Source organism: Ctenocephalides felis, unplaced genomic scaffold (genome assembly GCF_003426905.1).
Source record: "Ctenocephalides felis isolate EL2017-DRISC unplaced genomic scaffold, ASM342690v1 CF-g0.4_SCAFFOLD_01886, whole genome shotgun sequence".
Taxonomy (NCBI): Eukaryota; Metazoa; Arthropoda; class Insecta; order Siphonaptera; family Pulicidae; genus Ctenocephalides; species Ctenocephalides felis.
Genome location: NW_020538040.1, coordinates 20,324,323 through 20,347,666, shown reverse-complemented (window position 1 = coordinate 20,347,666; position 23,344 = coordinate 20,324,323). Strand labels below are relative to the sequence as shown.

The following is a 23,344-nucleotide window of genomic DNA, read 5'->3' as shown; positions in this document are numbered from 1 at the left end:
CCCCACTCACGTGTAAGCTTATATAAATAGCTTATGTAGTGGTTATATAAAATGATCTCTTAAATCTATCATAAATAAATCATATAAATACATCATATAAAACACAAATTATATTAAGGTTTCCTAAACTAAACAACTGTGCTCATAACCATAAACTAACTGAAAAGAAAATACTTTTGTTATAGATTTCCAAACAATACCAATTATCTCCTAATAGCTTAAGATAGATTTATGATACTAGAATATTTTTTAATAGGATTATAAGATTATAAGTTGTATTTATTAATTATTAACATATATCTATAAATAAAAATTAACTAGAAGTATTACTGAACATAGATTTATAGTTGTTTGTTATGTGTTGTTATTTGGTTTAGAGCATAGATTTCCAAACTTGTTTGTGTCGTGGTCCCCTTAGGCTTGACTATGAACCCCTATTTAGTCGATATCAGTTTTTTGATAATAATCTATTTGTACAAACGTTTTGTATTAAACATTTAATGTAAAGATACAAGTAGAAGTTCAGACAATTATTAATTGACTTTGAAATAATAATAAAAATTGATATTAGGAAAGTGTATTGAAATCCACTATCGTGGATCTCCAAAGTTCTTTTTTGCTGATGTGGACGCCTTGAAAGTTTAGACAGTATATTTTCTGAAAGTCAAATTGGACCTTTGTGCCCCGCCCTACCCCGCCTATTACTTTTCTGTTGTAATAATTACTAAGTCAAGAATAAATTAATAATTAATATAATTAAACTAATGATTTTCTTTCCATTCCAGGTTAGCAAGAAACGAAAATGAAGCATAAAAGGCGCACTCATATAACATCCTAGCGTCTACTGAACCACGGCCGACGTATTGGAAAATCAATTATTCAAATAAACAAACAACATCTTTGAGAATTATCTACCCAAACTCAATTATTTTTAATTATTTAAAATAATTAATTATTCTAAAACAACAAGCATCTTCCTCACCGCTTCCAAGAAATTTAATTCTTAATTCAAAATTGACGCCCTGTGAACTTGACAGACTCGCGCACAATTTCTCTTATAAACCTAATGTAATTCACAAGAAATAAAAATTTCAAGGAAATAAATATAACAATAATTAAATTTAATATTACAATAGTACCTAAAAGCATTAATATACATGCGTAAAGAGCTGAAAATCGCTTCTAAACTATAAAACTTACTATATTTTCATTTAGGATAGCTAACAAAAAATTGTAGGTATAATAAAAATAACAATATCATCTTGAACAATCTTTCGAAATATTCAATTATCCAAAGAGTTTAGAACAAATAATAATAAATTAATTTTATTGTTAAACAATTATTTAATCTATATAAAATTTAGTAGTGATATCGATTCGGACGGATATTAATTCGACATCGATTTTAACAAAAGTGATATAATTATCAAACTAAAATCTTTCTAAATACCGAATTAATTATTTCGATATAAAGCATCCAACGATAATATCTTCATTAAACGAGTGGAAATTAAATCAAAATATTTAATATAAATAGTTTTATCTATCTGAATCAATAAAAATGGCATCATCAGCTGCAATGTTATGCGACGTGAGTTCGACCAGTGGTTGTCAAAACCTGGGATATAAGTCCGTACCACAGTTTTATATGGACAAATGCGTTTTTATCACTGGAGCGACAGGATTTATGGGAAAAGTCCTGGTGGAGAAATTGCTGAGGTCGTGTCCAGGAGTAAGGAACATTTTTTTACTGATACGGTCCAAAAAGGGACAGGATGTGCAGTCGAGGTTGAAGGAGCTTTTGGATGCACCGGTAAGTAAATGTTAATTGACCCAATTAAAAAATAATTAGTGGTGCATGGCATCGTGCCTTGAGGCAAATTGCTGGAACTTGCCGTACCAAAAACTAAATTATTAAAAAAAAATAAAATTTTTGAGAAATTTTGATATTTTTGAAAAAAATTGACTTTTTTGAAAAATTTGATTTTTTTATATTTTGTTTTGTTTTGAAAATTTTCAACATTTTTTTAAGTAATCGCTTTGCATAGCTGATTTGAAGTCGAAACATCAAAGCGCGTAAGCGCCGCGAAGTCGTCTAACGTGTAAACTTTGCTACGGAACCCATATAAATTTACACAAAATTTGTACTTTTTATTATAATCTTTATAAAATATCTTATAATACGATGTACATATGTTTAATGTTCAGTTTTGACCGCCAAATGGCATTATTTTTTACATTTTTTATTGAATCTGCAAAACTGAATCTACAAAAATTCTAACAGTCGAAATTGTTCATTTCGTCAATACAAGTAAAATATTTTTTGAATTATTTAAATCGGACCGCTCAAAAACTTAAATACCATTTTTGGCACTCTTTGCCTGGTATCTCCGAAAGATTTTGCCTTTGCCAAAAACCATTTAGCACGTCTCCTTATCAGTAGGAATCGAATGTTTTTTTGAATTATCTAAATTGGTTAATCCGAGCTTGCGAAATCGTCGATGAAAATTTGTATCTGCACACACACACATACATCAATTTTTTCTAAGATGTGCCAAAATGTTCAGAAGCCTTTAAAACGTGAATTTATATAAAAAATTTAATTTTTGATTCTTTGCGATCACTATAACTTACCCTACGGGAAGTTAAAAAAATATTTTATGTTTGCTACAGCATTAATAGAATTATCTAAAATATTTTTTATTTTATCATAATTTGTAATGCAATAAGCTTATGAGGTTGATAGGCTAACATAATTTTTGGGCAATAAAAAATTGATTACTACAAAATATATGTATTTTTATCAGTTCCAATAGAAACAATTGCCTTAGTATTTTTCCAGAATGTTCAAGCGTAGGATAATGCAATTTTTGAGTAATAAATTTTAATATTTATTTATAACAAGTGCAAAGTAATATGTTGTTTTATCAGTGCAAGTAAAAATTATTTCTTATGTAATATTCCAGAATATTCAATAGCGAATTATTAAATATGTAATATTTTTCATAATTAAAAAAAATCACTTGGTTAACTTATAGTATTGGAGAATTTTGTAATATTTTCCTATTTGTGAAAATTGAAATAGAATTGTAAAATTTGTAATGCAAAATCAATTTCAACGTTAATGCAATTTTTGGTTTATTAATTTTAATAGTTATTACAAACAAATGCAAATAATATGTTGTTTTATCAGTGCAAGTGGAAAATATTGCCAGCATAAATTTCCAGAACATTCAATCGACTCAAGAAAAATTATTTTTAACGTTGGATAGGTTAATGCAAAGTTTAGATAATAAATTTTAATATTTATTACAAACAACAGCAAATAATATGTTGTTTTATCAGTGCTAGTATAAATTACTGCCTGCATAAAATTCCAGAACATTCAATCGACTCAAGAAAAATTATTTTTAATGTTGGATAGGTTAATGCAATTTTTAGGTAATAAATTTTAATATTTACTAGAAATAATTGCAAAAAATATATTGTTTTATCAGTTCAAATATAAATAACAGCCTGCATTAATTTCCAGAACATTCAATCGACTTACTTGTTAGGCAAAAATAATTTTTAACGTTGTATGGTATATTGGAGATACCTACAATATTTTATTAGGCGAATAGATGTTAAATATTGTTTAACAAGTATAATTTTTTATTGAGGCGTTGAATATAAGATAAATATATTACTAGTGTATTGACTTACTAGGTGTTGCAGTATGATGCATTGTTTACTTTTTTATGTAATTCTCGACTTACAGCATTTAGCCAATTACTTTATGCCAAATCTATTTTATATATTTATTTTTTAGTTATCAATTTTCACTTACCTTTTTTTACTTCCCTTAGAGTAAGTTAGTGCAATTCTCAAAAAATCGAATTTGAAAATGTTTACATTTCTTAACGTTTTGCAGGTTTCTGAACATTTTGGCATTCCTGACAAAAAATGAAAAAAAAAACGCAGTTTTTTAAGAGAATTATAAGTATCCGATTTGAATGATTCAAGATAATTTCTGCTTTTGTTGACGAAACGATTGCTTTTAGGATTTTTTTTTAATTTAAAAAAAAAATTTTTTGAATATCAAAAATTCAAATTTAATTTTTTTTCTAGCTAAAGATCTAAAGCTTACTTATATATTTAACATAAATAATTTTAACTTTGCAATTCAGTTTATATAATTCTTATAAATATTAGACAATGTCCTACATTTTAAATTCGATTGATTAAGTTTTGTTTATTTACTTTTCTGTAATCATATATAAGTTACAGTATTTATAATAATCTGTTTGAAAACATTTAATATTCCTCGAATATTTTATTACGATACGGGGCACGACGCCACTAGTTATTTTTATTAATTCAATTTATATAATATACTATTCAATATTCTATCTAGTATGCTGGAACGTTTTTATTCTGTAAATTTTTTATAAATAGTAGGTACCTACTAGGATTTGAAACCAATGCTTTCATGGTAGAGCTGTCGAAATTGGGTGATAGTATTGTCTTTTAACTTTCAAGTGCAACCAGAGCTTTGGTGAAAATAGAACATTTTTTAAATGAGGGCCTCTCAAAGTCGACCGATTTTAAAAATTTCAAATTTAACAATTATATATATATATATATATATATATATATTTTATATATGATCAAGTTATATTATTAGGGTGCCCCGAATATGGAATGTATTCAAGACTCTATCAGACTAAAAAATTAATCAAAGTTTCCGAACCCCCAAATATAATCAATTATAGATATTGGCCATAACGAGACATAACTTATCAATGTCAATAACATTGTCGTATATTCACTTATATTTACTTATTTTATTCGAGCACGAAATACTCGTAAAACGATAGAAATAGAAAACGTGGTTTAGTTCTATTTTACGATTTTCATATGCAATGAAATATTACGGTATTGTTATTGCCCCTAGTATTGCCAGCAAATTGTAAAACAGATGTAAAACGATTACGATATAGATTTTTATTTATGAAGTCTTGTTTGGTTATTTGCTGCTAAACATCAACTACATAGGTCGATAAATATTAAAAATACATTTTATTACTCTTGAATATGTTCTAGAACAAAAAAGTTTAAATCAATTTTTTTATATTATACTCAATTTTATTACGAATTATTTTATAACTAAATTAGTTACATAATTAGAATGAGCCAGAATAAAAATAGACCAAAAAATTCTATAAGTCCCCATAGGGATGATATTATCCATAGATGCGTGTTGGCAGTCGAAAATGACCTTAAAATAAAACCCATGTGCGACATCCATTTATTTTAGGCTAATTTAACCCAATGTCACATAAAATAATTTAATATATGAACTACATTATTATTTTACCTTTAAGATCGTTATTTATCTTTATTAAAATCCTTTGATATATGCTTTGAAGCAAGTTACATGAACTCCCCGATACGTGTAAATGATCCACTTAATCAATAAAAAATAAATTAATTTATGAGTGATTAAAAGTACTCCGAGTGGATTTATTACACATAATTGAAAACGAACGAACACGTTAACTCGGAGTATTTTCTAAATGCAAATTTTCAAAAACCAATAATTTTTATAATTAAACCAGTTTGCATAGGACTTTAATGGTTTAGTATGTTCATTAAGACCAAGTGCTCTATCGCTATACCAAGTAAATCGTCTCATTCTACTACTTATTTTTTCAAACTTTGATGAATTTTCAAAATTAAACTACTCGTCGTAAGGCCGTAATATTTCAGTAAGTTCTATAAGACCATGATATATATCGTCAAAAAAAGTTCCACATACATACTTTTTCCAAATTTGGTCTCATTCGATTCAGAATGGCTTGAAACGTCGAGAAAACAAAATTAGCGAATTGCATTTTTTTATGAAATCATAAACTTCTGGAAGGTAATAATATATACAGAGTGCTCCAAAACTTTAACGTAATAGATTTGACCTTAACTGTTCTGGAAAAATTTTTAAAATAAAATTTCAGGTTGTTTGGAAAATATGAGCTTTCCAGTGCAGCCTAAAACTTCGGTGGAATTATGATCATATTTCGGTTGTTGGTGTTAATTTTTAAAAATTTGTTCATTTAAACTTTGAACCATAACTGTGAATAACATTTCTAAAACAACAGTAAAAAAATATAATAATACATTAGCCCCAAGTTTTCAAGAATTGATACTTTTTGTTAAACTATGAATTTATAATTTTCAAAATCGGTTGAGTTCGAAAGGCCTTTTTTTGAAAAAAAATTTAGGTACTAAAGTGTGTTGGCAAGTTTTATCGAAAGTTGATGCATTAATCAGGATTTTAAAATGGTACGATACTTGATAATTGTATTATTGAAAAAATAAAAATCAAACACGTAGGTTGCACTTAAAAGCTCATAATTTCTAAACATGAGATAACTTTTTTCTAATATTTCTCAGGACAATTAAGGTTCTGACCAATACTATCACCTCAACGGGACAACCAGTATATATTATTTTTTATATATTTTTAGTATTGTATTAAATATGCAGAAGTTAATTTCTTATTACAATGTGAATATATCTAATAATATATTTTAATAAAATAATATTAAATAATGAATATTTAATAAATAGTATTTTGAACTATTTTTATGTAATTTCAAAAAATTTATATTGTTGCTAAAATTTACTTTATAATATTCATATGAAAATTCCAAACAGCTTAGGTTTAGGAATTTTTAGCAAGAGACTAAACTAATATATAATTTCCGCATGCTATTTTTTGCCAAATGAGAATTTGATAGTTATTATTAAACATAGTTTGCGTTTGTAATACAGCATTTTCATTATTTTTCATTTCATCGAAAGTTTTTCAAAACAAACTAAAAAGTAGGAAACATTATGCGCAGAATAAGAAAGCGCCGCCTACGCGCCTTAGGAAATCCTGATCGTTCGGGAAAAATTAGCTTTAACTGAAGTTTATTTTCCTCAATATATTGTTATTAATACTTAATGAGCGTAGGTTTACCCATTCGCAGTATATTGATAAATAATAAGTGTAGGTTGACCTTTGTCCGATTTTATATTAAATAAGAAATCTTTAGCTCCACGGTCACAAATATTTATCTTTAAAGAGTTGTTGAAAAATATTTAAAATGAAACATTTTTCTAGAAGACGTATCATTTTTCATTATATAGAATCTTGCAATTCAATACCAATTACCTTTTCTCATTACATCTGTATCAATATCATATTTATAAACTAACGTTATATTGTATATTTATTGCTTGTTATTGCTTGCTGCTCTAGATTATTTATTGCTTTTTTCATAAATTATATATAAAATCTAGAAACATCTCTTAAATCATATTAATAACATAACAAAACATAACATGGGTAAAATATCATATGTTTCTTAGAATTTAATAACTTAGCGACAAGTGAATCAAAATTTTGAGAATAACATTGTATTAAGCTTATTTTGATCATAAATAAAAAATTACAACAAAAATTTGATATATTTACTTAGGAAAAAGAACCAAGAAAATTTGGTTGGAGAGCGGACTATCTTAAAGTTAATATTAGGAGCTAAAACATTCATAGAATTTTTTTTAATCAATTTAGAAGCATTTGAGCCCCTAAGAGCAAATAAATTCTAAAATATCCATATTAATTTCAGACCTGGACGTCGAGCCAAAACGGGGTGATCAGTATTGACATTATCGTATTGTTTTTGGTTTTCATTTTTTTACTCAAAATTATTCACAATAATAAAATTATCAAGTATTTTACCTTTTTATTAAACTCGCTAACACACTTAAGTAAATTTTTTAAAGAGAGCCTCTTAAAATCGACCGGTTTTAAAAATATTAAACTCATAGTTCAACAAAATGATCCATTTCTTAAAAACTTGGGGTAATTGAGTTATTAATATTTACTGTCGTTTTATAAATGTTTTTCACGGTTACGTTTACTAACAATAAGTTTAAATGAACAACATTATTAAAAATTCCATCAAAGCTCCTTACTTGTACTTAAAAGCTCATAATTTCCAAACAACGTGAGTTTTTTTTCTAATTTTTTCACAACAGATAAAGTTCATACTAACACCCCGTTTCGGTTTGACGTCCAGATCTGGGACACCCTGCATTTATTAGTTATAGTTAAAAAATTACCCAATATTTTTTTTAATTTGTATTAATATATTGTATTATTTTATTTCAGTTATTTGACAAAATTCGTCGGGAACGACCGGCTGATTTACAAAAAATTGTGCCAATCATTGGAGATGTTACAGAACCCGAATTGGGCATTGGAACTGCAGACCAAGCTCTACTATGTAGACAGGTAAATTATTTAATTAACAAGAATTAAAAAATAACTAAGTTTGATATGATATTTAGAAATAGATAATTGAATTTGCAATTTGTTAATACTAATTAGTAAGAATTAATATTGAAATCTAAGTGTGTTTTAATTAAACAGTTTCCGTTCATTAAAACTATGTGCTTCTATTTAGGTTCTACAGCTAATTTTAAGATACATGATATAAATGGGTTTAAATGACCGCGGGTAAAAAGGTCCACCTACAAAAACGAGCAAAGTATAAAATATTTTGATGATACTATTTTAAAGTAGAAAGTAAAAGATATGTAACCAGCTAACCAACCTCAATTCTTACGACGTCGCTATCAGGAGATAAACGTAAATGTTTTTATATTTATACTTGAAGTATTTTCATACATAAGAAGTACTTTTTTTGTTGGGAGCTTATTTTGGCTTTGAGCTTTTAGTTCAAGATACCTGAATATAATTTTAAAGTGTATATTTTTAATTTTTTTTTGTAAAAAGTGTTGTAACCAACTAAGAACTAGCTAAAGCTTTATATAAGTAAAGGTGTAAACACCAAGAAATACTAAATGAATCTAAAAAAAGTATTTCAAAAGAGATAAATCAAATTAATAGTTATTCGACCCCTGCTGTGATTTTTTTTTCAAAATGCCAGATTAAGTTTATATACAATCAAGTCCTTGTACAAAATACTCTCATACAATTTTTATTTCACATAATAAAATGTAGGTAATGGTAAATGTTGTAGCTATTATTTCGTAAAATTGCTTTAAAATTAAAAAAACACGTTGGATCTGTTTGTCCTCTGGCTATTCCTTCTTACCTCGCTCAGGGGGCAGATGACAAGTTAGAAAAATAGTAAAAAAAATTTTTTTCAATTAGCACTATTAGCAACTAAGAAATTTACTGAACACAGTTCGATAGTTATTTATTTGATAAATGTCATGTGTATAGTTCATTTAATTTAGTTAGACAGTATATAATTATTGAAAGTCAAATTGGATCTATAAGCCTGTAACCCTACAACCCTATAACAAATTGATCTAGAGTATATCTCATTTAAATTTTCCAGAAAGTAGGTACTTGTATTGTAACTTGTAATTTATTTTCAATTTAAATGTATGAACCAATTAGCATACAGAAATTAATCGGGATGAACCTAACGAATTTTCTGCCAAATGAAATTTGAATTTTTCCATGCTCACAATCAGTTTTTGATTGTTATATATATATATATATATATATATATATATATATATATACTATAAGTAAAATAATACGGTATCGAAATATATAAACTTATTTTAGAACTTCTGAAATGTTTGAGTATTATTTGAAAAAACGTGGACAAAAGTTTCATCTAGTAACTACTGATTTAGAGAAAAAAAAACTTTCGATCATATAATAAATTAACTCTTGATATTTTGAAATCTATTCAAGCATTTTGGATGAAATCCAGTATTTGCACATACATACTTTCTTTAGAGGGTTCAAAATATTGAAAAAAAACATAATGAAATATTTTTGATTTAGATTTAGTAACCAATTTCTGGGCAAAATCGAAACAATTCGTTGGCAAGAAGTTTCTTTGACTTGTGACTTAAACTTGTGCTTCACCACAATTTTCTGAAACTTTCTCTACTATTTTTGAGGCTCCATCCTAGCAAAAATCGAATGTTTTTTGAATAATTCAAATAGGTTTTCCCGTTCTATTGAAAACGTGACTGAAAAATATATCAGAACAAAGCAAACTCTTTTCTAGATATGCCGAAATGATCATAGATTCTAGAAACGTAACCATATCAAAAAGTTTTTGTTATCTGCGATTTCAATTACGGGAAGGTGAAAAAGTTATATTTACTTATGGAATTATTTTGTAATAAAAGTGCTGGTATAACAGTAATTGCAGTGTATGAATGAATTATTGGTCAACAGTAAAGGTATTATTCTAATTGCAGGTTCACGTAGTGTTCCATTCGGCGGCAACTGTCAAGTTTGATGAAAAGCTGAAATTGAGCGTGGCAATCAATATGTTGGGAACGAAACGATTAGTGGAACTGTGTCACAGGATGACATCCTTAGAGGTAAGTTAGTTTATATACTATTTTATAATTAAATTTATTTGAGAATTTTGCAAAATTTATTTTATTTCACAAATATATGGAAATTTTGAATTGAACTGATCCTGAGTAAACTGCATTAGCAGAAATCATGTCATTTTTGGGGTTTTATTTCTTTTAGTCAAGAATTTTCAATGATAAAATTATCAAGTATTTGATTATTTTATTAAATTTATAATATATGCGATATATGATTAAATGCGCCAATTATTGATGAAACTTGTCAGCACACTTTAATATTTTTTTTTTAAAGGAGGGCCACCCAAAATCGATTAATTTTAAAATTTTTGATCCATAGTTCAACAAAATGTTTTAATTTTTGAAAACTTTGGAAAATTGTGGTATGTTTTTCACTGTGGTCCTTGAAATGTTATTCATAGTTACGGTTCAATAACAGAACTAATGGTGTATGGCATCGTGCTTTAGGGCAAATTACTGAAACTTCCCGTACCGTAACGAAATATTCGAAAAATATTAAATGTTTTCAAATAGATTATTATAAATACTGTAACATTGTCTAATATTTATAAGAATTATATAAACTGAATTGCAAAGTTAAAATTATTTATTTGAAGTATATAAATGAGCTCTATGGCCTAAGTCAGAATTAAAATTAAAATCTGAATTATCTTCGATATATAAAAAAAATTTTTTAGAAGAAACATATTTTGAAATAATTTTTTTTGCTAAAGCAATTGTTTTGTCAACACAAGCAGAAAGTTATTTGAATCATTTGAATTAGATTCTTAGTTCTTTCAAAAACTGTCATTTTTTGTACATTTAGCTCCGTATCTTGGAAATGGCTGGACCTGCCTTTGCCAAAAACTAATCACCTCTTCTCCCTATCATTCTAAATTGATTGTTTTTTGGATCATTCAAATCGAATACTCCGTTCTCTCAAAAACTTGATTTCAATTTTCTGCACTCTTTGCTCCGTATGTCCGTAACGGCTGGACCAGCCTTTGTCAAAAACTAATTAGCACTTTCCCTATCAATAAGAATCGAATGTATTTTGAACCATTCAAATCGGTTGATCCATGCGCCCGAAAACGTGGACAAAAAATTACACACACACATCCATTTTTTCTGAGGTATGCCAACATGTTTAGAAACTTCTAAAACGTGAAAATATGCAAAAACTTTCATTTTCGATTTTCTACCCATTACTATAACTTATCCTACGAGAAGTTAAAAATGGTCATAACCTCGAAAAGCTCTCAAAATACACATAAAAGGTTACACATAAAAGCTCATAATATTCAAAAATATTTTTCATTCGAAATTTTTGACGTCAAAGTTTGGGACACTCTTTATCTTTAAATATAATATATATATGTGATCCACAAAATTTTCTAAAAAAATAACGATTTATGTCTACTCGATGAAATCAATGACCGCACTAAAAGTGCAATGATTTATTTATATTATATTATAGCTTTTGTAAAACTTGAAATTTGAACTCTAACATTCATAGTTAAAACTTAAAAATTCAGAGAAATTAAATAATATTATGTGGATGAAAAACATATTTCATAACAATTTTATAATTTTCAATTTACTATTTACTTTGCTGGGTTTACTTTTAAAGTATTAATAAATCATAAAATTAATGAAGTTGCTGAAAATGCTAATTATATTTTACTCTAAATTTGGTACAATTTGCACAAAGACAGTTTAAATGAAAATTTATCCAGACATGAATAATCGACATTTATCTATAATGCAATGAAATATATATATATATATATATATATATATATATATATATATATATATGAAGATTGTCAATTTCCAAACTTTTTGTTTAAAAGTAGTCTGGAGAAAATATGAGTTGATCCGTGCTTTTATAATATTTAGGCGTTAAACTTTGATATTTGCTTAATGTATTTGGAAATTCAAACATATTGTCGTTTACATATTATTCAAATGAATAATCAATAATAATAACAATACAATGATAATAATTATTATTATATCTTTATTGAATTATATACGTATATTATATTCTGTATATATTTTTACTAATGAATCGATCTAAACGTATTTCAAAACTCCAAAAAATTCTTCAGACCCCAATGACCCCCTGTATGATAACTATGCATTGCTTAATGTACAATTGCAAATCAGAACCTGAATATTCTAGTATTTGGAGAGTCTTCTACATCAATTTTGGTAAACGTTGTGCAAAATTAATGCAAATATAGATACAACCAATATTTGAAGAATTCATAAAGGCAAATATTATAGTTTTTACTTTCTATTTTGTATTTGGTGAGTGAGGTAATTGAAAAAAATTGAGTATCGCATCGTAAAAAGGTGCATAATAAATTTCTTACGTAATAACGTGACGATATTGATTTTTAATTTGCTACTGTTATAGTATTTATTAATTTACTAATAAATATTGAATTTTTTTAAATGGCGATCTTTCGCAACCGTAATAATTTATTCTTATTGTTAGATAAATTATTCTTCTAAGAAAATATTGCTGTGATAGTATCAGAAGTAAAAAGTTCATTTTGTTATTAAAGTTTTATTATAAATTGGAGAGAAATTGGAGAAAGAAGTGTTTTTTTAGTTTTATTTTTAAAAATTTTGTCAACCCATTTAAGCACATTTGTTTAGAAAAAAAAAGATATTCCCTTATTGTGCTTATTCCTCATAAATAAATTATAATATCATATATTTATCATTTCTATTTATCACGAGTATTTATAAAATTGTTATAACATTGTTAGAAAAATTAAGAAGAGATATTTTTTTAAAAAACGGGGGAACGCGGTTCGAAAAGTTTGGAAACCATTGATTTAGATATTTTTGAGAATACATTAACAAAAAATGTGTCATTATTGCGGGGCTTGAAGGTCCGCGGGTAAAAAGATCCACCACTGATATCTTAAAAACAAGTAAGGGGGCGTCCATTAATCACGTGAGGTTTTTAGGGAGAGGGGCTCTGACAAAAAATTACGAAGCATCACGTGGGGGAAGGGGGGGGTGTAGTAAGATATCACGTGTATTTATTTTTTAACTTATTTTTTCAAAAAAATCAAACATTTTCAAAAATTCAAAAATTTTACAGTTTTATCACGTAACTAAAAATACACGTGATGTTGGGTGGGGAAGAGGGGGGTAATTTGGAATATCACAATGTATCATTTTTTCCTCTACTTTCAAATATTTTTGTCAAAAAATTCTTAATTTTTGGGGGTCGACACGTGATTAATGGACCCCCTAAAATTAAGAAAGTAGAGGAAAAAATATGTATAACCAGCCATCACCTTGATAATCCATAACAAAATGAAATAAAAATTCATTACATAAACCATAAAAAGGTAATCACTTTTGTTCTTGGTTCATTTGGTTTTATGAGCACTGTTGTTTAGTTTACGAAACCTTAACATAATCTTTAGCTGAGCTTTTATTTAAATAACTTATGAAATGTATGGTTATTTCTAAGTTGGATTCAACCGTTTCTTTTATATAACCTCTATAAGGACCAAGTGACAAATTTTTGAAAAACGGAAGAAAAACACATTTTTATAATTATGAATTAGTTGGGAATTTTACTGAAGATAGTCAGATAGTTGTTTATTTGATATGTGTCATTCGTTGTGATATAATTGGTTTGGTTTTCTTTCACAATATAATTGCTCAAAGTCAAATTTGACCTTTGTGCTCCACCCTACCCTATTGACGAAGATCACTGTAGGGTGATAAAACACTAAGGCAGCTAAAAAATATTTTATTTAAATTTATGTACGTTTATAGTTTTGTTTTAATATTTAATTACTGTTTGATTATTTTCTTCGCAGGCTTTAATACACGTTTCGACCGCTTACTGCAATTGTGACCGCGGAGAAGTCGACGAAATAATCTACCCACCCCCATATGATCCTGACAGGATAATAGAAATGGTCGAGTGGATGCCCGAGGAAATGATCGATGACTATCTGACAAGCAAATTGATAGGAAAAAGACCAAATACTTATACATTTACAAAAGCTTTGGCCGAACACATGCTGCTGACCACGGCCAAAGGACTGCCCGTGGCCATTGTACGACCGAGCATTGGTAAGAAAGTTTGAGAACATGTCATATTGCTATGTATAATGTATTTCCAAATCGTTGCACCAATTTACCATAAATTGTAATAATAAATTAATCAAATAGAGATAGGTCAACTATTGTGTTGGCATCCAAAAAGCGACGTAGTTAACTCAAAATCAAATAAAAAACGTTGATGATATAAAACTAGTAGTGCATGGCATCGTGCCTTAAGGCAAATTGCTAGAATTACCTGTACCGAAAGCTAAATTTAAAAAAAATACTTGGCAAAACTTTGAAAAAATTTGAGACTTTGGCAAATTAGATTTTTTTATATTTTATTTTGTATTTGAACATTTTTTTAAGCAATCGCGCTGCATGGCTAATTTTCGAAATATCAAAGCGCGTAAGCGCGGCGTATTCGTCTAATGTGTAAACATTACAGAACCCATATAAATGTACACAAAATTTGTGCTTATTATTCTAATCTCTATAAAATATCTAAAAAAAATATGTGTATATGACTAATGATCATTTTTGACCGCCAAATGGCATTTTCTTTCACTTTTTTTATTGGATCTCCGGAAACGCTGGACCTGCCTTTACAAAAATTTCGCCAGTTGTTTATTTCGTCAATACAAGTGAAACGTTTTATGAACATAGGACGCTCCGTTATCTCAAAAACTGAAATATAATTTTTGGCACTTTTTGGCTCGTATCTCCAAAACGACTAGATTTGCCTTTGTCAGCACGTCTAGTTGAATCGAATGTTTTTTGAATTATTCAAAACGGTTGATCCGTATTTGCGAAATCGTCGACGAAAATTTGTATCCGCACACACACACATTCAGCCATTTTTTCTAAGGCATGCCAAAATGTATAGAAACCCCTGAAACGTGCAGATAAATAAAAATTTTCATTTTCGATTTTTTTGCGATTACTATAATTTACCCTACGAGAAGTTAAAAATAAACAAAAAAATTAGTATGTTTTATACATAATATTGCATATTAATTTGTAGTCTGAAAACATCAGCCCTATATATGAAATAATTTTTTTTTAAAAGTTAGGGGGTGGAGGCAACAATTTTTTGGAACAAGGTTGTTCCGAAGTCTCAACAAAATTCCAAATTTTCACTGAAATAATTAGCTGAGGGTAAATCCTATATGTCTTCAATATGAATCTCACGCGTATTTTAAAAATGTGATTTTTTGACAGATCTCAATATTTAAAATTATTCAAAATGTTTTATTTTCATTAATTTTGTAAAAAGAGAACGGTTGGGCGCATCAAATATACAATTGACGCACCGTCCAAAATTATGTTTTCTCATTATGTTAAGTTCAGACTTTAATATCTTGATTAAAAATGTTTCTTATAAATGCAAATTATATTAATAGTATAATTAAAATAGTTTATAACCAAAATACACAAAAAATGTTAAGATTAACTGAAAAAAAAATATCGACGGTTAATAGGGCCCTTACGATACGTTTTTTGGAATTGTAACTTTGGTAACTCTGCCGTTATACATGAGTTCTCTATAAATATATTTCCAAAAAAACATGTTTGTCATCAAATATTGCGCGTTCATCGCAATTATATGTAAAATCTGTCACTGCTATGCAAATAATGGCTTAGAGAATTCTTCTTTCAAATTGCTAAAATATATTCAAACGTTTTGATGCTTTATAATGAGTTTTCTACTTTTTACGCAGTTTCGGGGGATTTATTTCACTTTCCATTTTCGAATATGTTTGATTGCATTTGAATAATATCTTGATTGTGGAAAACGAAAAATGAATAAATAAATGATGTAGATAAAATAAATTTATATACTATTATTAATTTAATTACTGATAAAATTTGTAATTGACATAAAAACAGCACGGAATTTTAATTGCCTTTTGTTGTAGTATTTTCCAATGTTTCAAATTTTATCTATTTTATTTTAAATCTTTATGTGTCATATTTTAAATATTATTACAAATAGCATTTTTTTTATTTTGCTAATAATTTCTTAGACCTAAAAATATTTTGTTATTAGACTAAAGACTAAAAATATGAATAAATAAAAAAGTTGTAGTCCTATATTTAAAATAGTTGTTATTTATGTGTGCAAAGTTTCTTCTGTGTAAGCACGGACTTTTTAAGTTTTCGAATAAAATTTGAAAGTTTTACTCGAATAGTTGAAATGTTTGTTTTGAGTGTATCTCGGAAGAATGTGTAAATGGAAAAAATATGCGTTTTATTAAATTTCATATAAAAATCTTATTGCTTGATATGGCTATATAAAATACTAAATTTTGTATATAGATACACTATTTTACAAAAGTTTCAATAAATTTGTTATGAATATACTTGGTTTCAAACTTGTAAATCTAAATTGCTAAAGAAAACTATTAGTTTCTATCTATCATTTTTCTTTTAGTGTTATCAAGTAAAAATGAGCCCATGTCGGGTTGGGTAGATAATTGGAACGGTCCGACTGGAATTATTTCGGCAGTTGGAAAAGGTTTCTTCAGGACAATAATATGCCACCATGACAAAGTTGCCGATTTGGTGCCAGTAGATACAGTTATTAATCTTTTAGTGGTCTCGGCCTGGAAAACAGCTCAAGAAAGGTAAAATAGTCATATTTTACTTTACATATTTTCTTCGGTAATTTCTAAAGTAGATGGTGCAATACTCGCTGTCAGTTGCCACAAAATATTGAATAAAACAAAAATATCAAATTTTGAAACTTTTACTTTAATAATTATGAGCTCTGATAGAATTCCAAGAATTTTAAGTTTTTTGATATTCCTTTTGCAAAAAAAGCTTTAACAAAATTAACAAAATTCCTTAAATTTCGAGATTACTTCTGCAAAGAAATGGTTTTGGTTTTGCCTTTTATGTTGCTTCTAAAAATTACATTTGTATACAAATCTGATGCATTAAAGAAAATTTCTAAGAAAAAAATTGGAAATTGCGCAAACATAACACTTTTTTTACAATATATCTGGTATTAAACTATTATGGTATTAATTTAATATGTAGAAGTTTATTTGATTGATTTATTTTAGAAGTATTTTGAAAGTAATTAATTTTTAACAGGCGTCTTAGAACACGTGTGCAAAATAAACTATTTAATAATAACTGAGCTATTGCTAGATATCAACAGTTTTGTTTTTGCAAATTGATAAATAGTTTTGTGGGCCACTTTATAAACTAGTGATCCACAAATTAAAATTGCCGCGGGCGTCAATAGAGAAGGTACTCATATCGAATTCCAATGCTTTCTATAAAAAGCTGATTAAGTATTAAATGAATATGGTATGTTAATATAATGTAGAAAATATACATAATAAAGTGTGTTAAATATAGTAGAAATCAAATAAAAAATCTTTCCCATAGAAAATGGAATATAAAATGGAACATAGGGTGTGCCATAATTTAATTAATTGAAAAATATAGACAAGAAAAAAGTAATAAAACCTTTCATTAAATAGGCTAAAATTCTTCCTAAAATTCTTCCCTAAATTTTTACATTAACATCTATTTTGTGCAAGTTTTTTTTAGTTTATAAGTTTATATTTCTGGAATGGTCTTTGTGATAAATTGTGTGTTTCGTTCTATTACAACTACTTTTGATGACAAGTGTATAATCATTAATTAGTTATTAATTTTTTTATTATTTATTTAAACTTACTGCTAACACACTCTGGAAAATGAATTACCTACTAAGCAACTGAACTTAGCCAAGCTTAAGTAAAAACTATATATAAACTACTCCACACTATTCCTGATCTAAATGTTGTTGGATTGTTATTTTCCTCAATTTGTTTGTTTTCCTCAAATGATTTTTTTAACTAATTTTTATCCTTTTTACAGAAAAGACACAGTAACAGTATACAACTGTTGTACAGGTCAACAGAAACCCATCACGTGGAAAGATTTTGTAGAAATATGCATCGACAACATGCGAAAGCATCCCTTAGGTAAAATTTTCATTACTATTTAATATATATAAATAACAAAACATTGTTTTGACCATTTATTATTGCGCAACTTTTCTTGACTTTGAGTATATTTTTAAAATTGTTTGTCCGAATAAAATTAAGAAAACAAACATTCAATTATTTCGTCTTCATATGACTGATATAAAAATACGATAACCATCTTTTCCAAGAGCATGCAAAATTTCGTCAAATATTGTTTAAATATTATGATCAATGACAGAACAAATATTTGTTTAATTCAGCCCAATTAATTAAATATTTGTACAGGTGCATAATAATCTTCGATCGAATTTTTTTCATATAAATGTGTAATTTCAGATGGCTGTATCTGGTACCCAACTGGAACTCTGCGTAGTAACAAATTCATGAATCAAACTGTTTCATTTTTGGTTCACTCACTCCCAGCTTTCATCATGGATATTTTTGCAAAAATTGCAGGAAAACGACCAATGTAAGTGAAATTTGAAATTTGAATGGAACTAGTGGTGTATGACATTGTATCTTACGATAAATTGCTATATTTGGTTCAGATATATGGATAAAAATGAAAATACACAACTTGGAAATTGCGAATATCTTTAGAGTGGAACAAACAATATTTATAAAAACAGTAGTAAAATGCAAGAATTTAAAAACTTTTATATACGATACACACAAATATAATCAAAATTGTTTTTTAATAAGTATTGTTTATTTCAAAATATCAAGAGATTTCGAAAAAACACAAGAAAATAGAGTTTATTAAATACTCTCTCAGTTTAATTACAAAAATGTAACTAGATTACCTATAAGAGCCTAACTCAGTGGCTTCCAACCTTTTTCGCAACGCGCCTCTCTCCCCCCGTGCTAATAAAAAAATGTTGCGCTTCCCCTTAATATTTTCAACAATTATCTTTTATAAACACTAAACTGATATTATCAGACTACAAATTATTATGTAAAAATATACATAAAAAGTAATCTTTTTTTCGTTCATTTTTTACATGATTTTATTTTTCGAAAATTGTATTTTGGCGAGCCCCACAGTTTGAAAACCACGAACCTAACTAATTTATGTTATTATTTATTGCACATGTTTATAAACGGTTAATTATCGATTTCAAATATGAAAAGATAAATTATTTCACATGAATCAATATTGACATTACATTGATCGTCATAACATCGATTAATGATTAATGTAGAGACAATCAACGTAATTTCTGACAATGAGATATTTTTAGTCACTGTATTTATTAAAGAAATGTTTACCGTATTCACTAAATTAATTCATCCATTATATTATGAATTTCGTTTATTATTCTGAAATTATTTTCAATGAACGCTTGTATGAACACTGTAATCATTAAGAGTCGTATGCTCTAAAAATTCAAATTAAATCTTTTGTCTCGATGAACGTAGATTTATTTACACTTATCACGCTTTTTTTGCTAATTACAAAGATATGGCTCGGCCGATCGTCCCGCAAATTTGATAAACGCTAGTCATCATCGAGATACTTTTGTCTCATTGTGATCAAATGGCTTTTAAATTTTTGAAATCGGTTCAGCGGTTCAGCCGTTTTTGAGCAAACGTCGACGAAAGGTAAAAAATCGACTTACATACACACATCCATAACTACAAACACACTTTCTCCAAATTTGGTCTTATTCGATTCCGAATGACTTGAAACGTCGATAAAATATAAAATTAGCGGGAAGTTAAAATGAAAATTGAAAATTCAGACGTGCTGGAAATTGTGATTGCACAAGAAAATTTGGAATAAATCAAACACCAACGGTTACTAAATGAAGTCACTAAATATGAATTAAATCAAACAAATATTTTTTGAAAAAAAAAAATACATAGTTGATATAGTAATTAAATAAGTATTCCTAATGGTACAAATCCACAAGCTCAACATAAATTTCTCAAATGAATCGTGAAGTTGACATGAAATGGTGATGTGATTTTTTAAGGAACGTCCATTAATCACGTGTGGCCAAATGTGGAAAGGGGTTTGACAAAAAATCACGAAATATCATGTAAGACTGGAGGAGGTTTAGTAAGATATCACGTGTATTTATCTTTTACCTGAATTAAAAACAAATACAAGATATTTTTTTTTTTCAATTTTTTCTAGATACTAAAATTTCACGTGATGTTTAGTGGGGATGGGGGTTAATTTTAAATATCACAACGTGTCCAAAGGGGAGTCCAAAAAACCCATAGAAATCAATTACGATCAAAATATTTTTTCTCAGCTATTCCTTTCATCAGAATTTATTATTATACTCAATTTCTGAAAGATCGAATAGAAATTAAAGCCAAAAATAACATAAATTCAAACCGTTTTGAAAGTGCTAATATACAAGTTTGGGCGATGATTTTATAAAGAATGACTAACAATTTAATTATACTAGTGTAAAATTTCATAGCTTCAAGTTAGTTTATAATTATATGAATTTTATTCAAGATGCGATATCGTTTTTAACCACACTGTAATACATCATTAGGTTTATATTAACTTTAAACCTATTTTAAGCTAATAATGGATATTGATGTCTTTAGAATTACGAACTTGCCATGCACAATAATATATAAGCTCTGGTCAATTTTCTGTAACGCTATTCTTTGCATATGTAATCGGTAATTGGTATCTGCATATTTTACAAGTTCTATCAGTATTCAAATAAGATCTATTACTGACTTATAAATAACTGTGTAATGTTGCTTACATAAAAATGTTAAAGGCGCTTCTATTTGTCTGTCTACCTGCGCATTTTCCTTTCAATAAATGATTAGATTTGTTTTCTAATTTATTTTAAAGCTATAAAAGTTGATAATTTGATCCCACTTATTAAGTATAATGTATCAATAATTGGATCCTAATTTATAATCGACCGTAGTCTGCAGACTTTTTATATCCAGCAAATGATTTATATTTGATATTTCCAATTATCCTCAAAAGTTATTATAAGTTGTTTATCCAATCCGATACTTATTAACGACGTGAACTATCATCGATAGTGTTTTTGACAGTGTAGTTCGTATATAAATTAAATTACAAAATGTTTATCAACATTATATATCTGTATCTATCATTTTCCAGTATGGGTCGCGTCCAATTAAGGCTGTCCAAAGCCGTCCAATGCTGGAGTACTTCACGACGCAACAGTGGCGCTTCAGTGACACCAATGTTAGGAACCTGAGCGACGCCCTAACGGCGTCCGACAGAGAGGCGTTCCCGTTCGACGTGCGCCAAATCGATTGGCCGCATTACATCGAAAGTTACGTTTGGGAGTCAGAAAATTCTTGTTCAAAGAAACAGAAGAACAAGCTAAGAAAGCACGAGTCCATATGACGAGGTAAATGGAATGATGGATTAAGATGATTAATGTTTTGTTGTCGAAGTCGCTTTGATAATAATAACATACATATGAGGTTAATCACTTTTTCAATTTTTGCCTCTTCTTGCACGTCATTTATTTGGGACGTATTTTTTATATACAATTGGTGATAATTTCACATGTCTACAAAAAAGTTGTCTGAATTGGGTGTACGACATATGCGTTCAATCTATTTTTACCGCTAACACGAATCTAAAGTCAAACTGCAAAAAATGGTAAAAAATGGGACCATACGTCCCGGTTTGGCCGGGACAGTTTCGGATTTTCACCTTGTGTCCCGGGTTTTCTCAAAAGCAATATTTGTCCCGGTTTTATTCTTTTGTCCTGATTGGTCTCGGAATTATTGATTTGTTGCAATTACTTTATAATAATATTACAACTATCCATCCATTATGTCTATCCAACATAATTTTATTCATTGATACAGAATTGCATCCAAAGCAGTTTCTCCTTCGTTAACGATTTTAAAATTTGTTTTTTACTAATAGTATACAATTGTTACACTATGAATATAGAAAGAGTTTAATCTTTGATAGATTTTGTAAATAAAAAGATACAAGCACAATTCCACTTGTAAAAACAGAATGTGCAAGAAGATTATGTTTGCAAAATTGTTTACAATAAATATTTGGTTAAAATTGACTGGTCTATAAATATTTTAATCACAAAAATGTTGACGGAATGCAACAATAAAGTATCTCATAACAAATGAACCTCACTCGGTACCTTGTTCCATAAAAAATCTGTAGTGTAATTAATTTACACTAATTATTGGTGTAGGAGTCTTATTACGGTGATACCTTGAAGTTTACCTCAACTTCAGTTAAAATATTACCATATTTTATGTAAACGATTCTTAAGTTGCCACATGTTCACCTTCTCACAACGTTTCTGGAAGATATTTTTTCAAGTAATTTGAATTGATTGTTGGGCATTCTCATACTCGTTTTTTCGCAAATATCAGATTTTAGAAGTGCTATAAATATTGTATTACTAATCGATTCCTATCATGCCTAGATTATACTGGCTGCACCAGATGTCCAAAGTGGCCATGTTCCTGATGTCCTGGAGATTTCTCTACAACAGATCGAAACATTTCCAAACTTTATGGAATAACGCCATACAGATGCTACTGGGTCTACTCAGACTTATACCACTTATTGTTTGAGAACGACTGCCACTGATTGATCGTCACGAATATCATTACTTTTCACAAACAAAATGTACAACAGACAAAACGTCCCAAAAATGACGCATAGAATAAATTTTATAAAATTCAAATTTATTACAAATTAAAATGTATAGAAGAAAACATCTTGAAGCTTAATTACCAATTGTTTAGATTTGTGGTGATCAAAATTTAATTTTTTCTGGGTCTGTGTCTGTTGACTATAATTTTTGTGAACTGTTCAAATATTTGTTCGGACGAATTTGACGTCAATTTGAGCAAACAATATTGATTGG

At 28.0% G+C, this 23,344-nt stretch overlaps 1 protein-coding gene across 1 annotated transcript; it reads left to right on the top strand.

Moving 5' to 3' along the window:
- The first annotated feature begins 1,561 nt into the window (after positions 1 to 1,561).
- LOC113374746 (putative fatty acyl-CoA reductase CG5065) lies at positions 1,562 to 23,048 on the top strand. Its single transcript, XM_026614717.1, is given in 11 exon segments — positions 1,562 to 1,813; positions 8,201 to 8,323; positions 10,285 to 10,410; positions 14,259 to 14,517; positions 16,922 to 17,114; positions 18,364 to 18,470; positions 18,810 to 18,942; positions 21,583 to 21,623; positions 21,626 to 21,763; positions 21,766 to 21,838; positions 22,898 to 23,048. Coding segments are annotated over 11 exon segments (1,596 nt in total).
- The last annotated feature ends 296 nt before the right edge of the window (positions 23,049 to 23,344 follow it).